The sequence below is a fragment of the Spinacia oleracea genome, chromosome 5, assembly GCF_020520425.1.
Source record: "Spinacia oleracea cultivar Varoflay chromosome 5, BTI_SOV_V1, whole genome shotgun sequence".
Lineage (NCBI taxonomy): Eukaryota > Viridiplantae > Streptophyta > Magnoliopsida > Caryophyllales > Amaranthaceae > Spinacia > Spinacia oleracea.
Genome location: NC_079491.1, coordinates 117,129,047 through 117,132,234, shown reverse-complemented (window position 1 = coordinate 117,132,234; position 3,188 = coordinate 117,129,047). Strand labels below are relative to the sequence as shown.

The 3,188-nt window shown below is 33.0% G+C and overlaps 1 protein-coding gene across 1 annotated transcript; it reads left to right on the top strand.

The window, feature by feature from the left end:
* Nucleotides 1-1,271: 1,271 nt before the first annotated feature.
* LOC110795310 (60S ribosomal protein L6, mitochondrial-like) lies at nt 1,272-2,830 on the top strand. Its single transcript, XM_022000310.2, has 2 exons — nt 1,272-1,384; nt 2,313-2,830. The coding sequence occupies exon 2, from the start codon at nt 2,319-2,321 to the stop codon at nt 2,640-2,642; it is 324 nt and encodes a 107-aa protein (XP_021856002.1). The 5' UTR covers nt 1,272-1,384; nt 2,313-2,318; the 3' UTR covers nt 2,643-2,830.
* Nucleotides 2,831-3,188: the final 358 nt, after the last annotated feature.

Here is a 3,188-nt window from a genome sequence, read left to right as displayed (position 1 = left end):
TAGAATTGACAAAAGGAATTCTATTCCTGTTATAATTCGAAAATAAGAGTTACGTATTGATTAAATTCCTAACGAACCTAGAGTTCGTAACGGACCCAAACGCATTTCGTCATAAGTTGATACGCACTAAGAAACTCGGATAAATCTCAAAAGCTCCGTGATTAAGAGTCCAAATCTGACTGTCCCCTGTAGCTGACGAATTAAGCCTAAATACTGGAACACTGCTCAGAAACCCGAGATTCGTTAAATAAAAGGAGAAATAGCAAAGCCAAGTGGTTAGTTTTCTGAGAACCGTGACGCACCTCTCAAGGGTGCGTCGTAATGTGTCCCTTCGCATGATTTAATCGCTTTCATCACCTTTTTATAAAATTGTTAAACTATTAATTTGATTGATCTATCACGCCTAATAAAGATAATACCTTGGACAATTGAACTATCATGCTAGGTACCTTAATTCAATCTAAACAAGATAATCACGATCGATTTAGTATTATGTGTTGCATATTGCTAAAATCAATTCAGAATAGTTTAATAGTTAACGCATGTCCCTTCAATTATTTATGCTGAGCTAGTAAGGATAACCTGCCTCTGAAGTTATCGATGAGCACTCCTCTCGGTAGTTACAGTCCCCCGAACTCTGATCAATCTCTGCCCGGCGGGTGTACGTTGAGCGATCCCCACACCAGGGATTACAAGGGAACCTATGGCCGTCGTGGTCGAACATAATTGCACTCCCTTTATGTCACGATAACCGGGTTTTGTGAGTTTTTCTCATTGTCGTTAAAAACTGAATGGCGACTCCTATATTACTAGTCGATTGGGTGTAAACTCAGAGGAAATCTAACTACACTTGATCTGACGACGTCACGCCCACGAGGGACGAGGTCATGCATTAACCTCGTGCTTTTTCGACCCCCTCACAGTGGCGCTCTAATATTTAATCAAATATGTCTCCTTTATATATATATTATATTGGTTTTAAAATTCTTCCATAAAATTTCAAAATAAAATCCAATATTTACATGAACGAATAAAAGATTTAAAAAACAAAAAAAAAAGGAGGAACAAACGATTTTGATTTTTTAAGAAAAGTGACTTTATTTTCTTAAAACATTTAAAATTTTTAAAAATATTTTAGTTATTGAGTCAATATAATGAGTGGTCCTGATTTAATATTAAAATTTAAACGGTTCAAAAAATTACATTAGGTACCTAATTATTGTAGCTATTTAAAAGTATCCATAATTATAAAACCCTAGCTACTAGGTATACATTGAGCCGCCCCATACACACGCATACACGATGCATAATACTATGATCCCTGGCCTCTCTCATCTTTCACACTCGTAAAATTGTGATCACATCGTCTTCATATTTTTCTGTGGTATGTTTCTCTCTCTCATCCTCTTATGCTATTTGCACCTTCAATTCCTATGCAGTACTTGTTATAGTTTTACACATAAGCAAGAAAGTCAATATATAAATGCCTAATTATGAAAGAAAATTTTGATCAAGTTCAGTACGGGCTCCGTCTCTTTTTTGTTTCATCGTATTTTGATATTTTTGTTTGGGGAAAAAATACATATAAAAAGGGACAGAAGAATAATACTCCACAATTATATTTCATAAAATATATAAAATTATACTTTATTAACTGAAAATTCTTAGTAATCGGAGGAAAAGAAAGTAATTTACTCGGGAGTTAATTCATTTTTTGTTATAATGACCCATAGGTGTTAACCACAATTTTCAAAGTTATTAGCATTGTTGAAATAAAATTGTCTGGGAGAAGTTTTTTCCTACATATATTCATTTCTTAAGATGTCAAAAATGGTGTTTGGTTAGTTAAGGATCTAGAAAAGCACATTCTTAATTATAAATGTAGATCTTATGTTTGTGCCAATTTACATGTCACGTAGTTACGAACTTACGATTACTAGGAAGTTATTTTTCCAAAACAATTTATGTCAACCCAAACCAGAACGAAATTAAGGAACAAACTCTATAATTGTCTTTGATTGCATTTTAGTGGTCTTTTATAAACATAATAAATAAAATCGTCTTGGAATATACTAATTTGACTATTATTATTGATTTATGGGTAAAGAAAAATAAAGTATGGTGGAATCTTGTTTGATTCGTCTCGATATCAATTTTTTATAATTTTTACGAATACAAAATTAGAGATATTAATGTCCAAACATTCATATCGGCAAGCGTGAAAAAATAAATTATCCCTATATGTTATGAGTTATGGGTACTAGAATATGGATCTGGAAATGTGAGTAATATATTGTTTAATGATGGATCAGATAAAAATGGAAGCAAAGTTTTTCCGAGTACTGAAGCTAATAGGATCAGGTTATAAAGCAAGAGCTGAAGCAGAAGGTAGAGTATTGTTGTTAAAAGTTGGATACCCTTATGAAATTGAGTTGCAAGTTCCACCAGCTGTACGAGTATTCTGCTTTAAACCAGACATAATATGCTGTGCTGGGATTGATAAACAACGTACTCATCAGTTTGCTGCTGCTGTTCGTAGAATCAGACCACATACTGCCTACAAAACTAGAGAACTCAGAGGCATGAAATACAAAGATGAAGAATTTAACTTGAAGCCTGTCAAGGAAAAATCTAAATCTTAACTACTTTACCTACTTTTCTTACTTTTGTTAATTGTTTCTCTCCATATCACTACTAGAAATTAAAGAGTTAAATATCATTGTCCAATACTAAACAGCCAAGTCTCTTCTTCATTCTGCTGCTATAATTTGAAACAATAAAAAAAATATAGGGGAAATTCTCTATGGTAGCATTATACTTTTGCAACTTCTCATTGGTAACAAAAATTTTGTCATTTTCTCTGAAATAGCATTAGTAATAAATAATCTCTCTAAAATAGCATTTTTAAAAAATTTCAACCTAATTAACTAATATAATGCTGACTGTTAATATCAATAAAATTACTAAATAATCCTAGTTTTACTATCCTTGAATATATGACAATAAGAGACACGCAACAAGTCTTCCCTCAATAATGTACCAGTGACCCAAAATCCAATACATATAAAGTCTCAGCAGTCAACAATTCACCGGAAGACCACCTCGGCCGCATAGAGACTGATCTGATTTACGTTTTGCGTAAATTTGGGGATCATCGATCATGTATCACCCCAGATTTCCTGTTACAG

What these genes read in the sequence shown, in the direction of transcription:
- LOC110795310 (XM_022000310.2), top strand. Translation starts at nt 2,319, where the DNA reads ATGGAAGCAAAGTTTTTCCGAGTACTGAAGCTAATAGGATCAGGTTAT.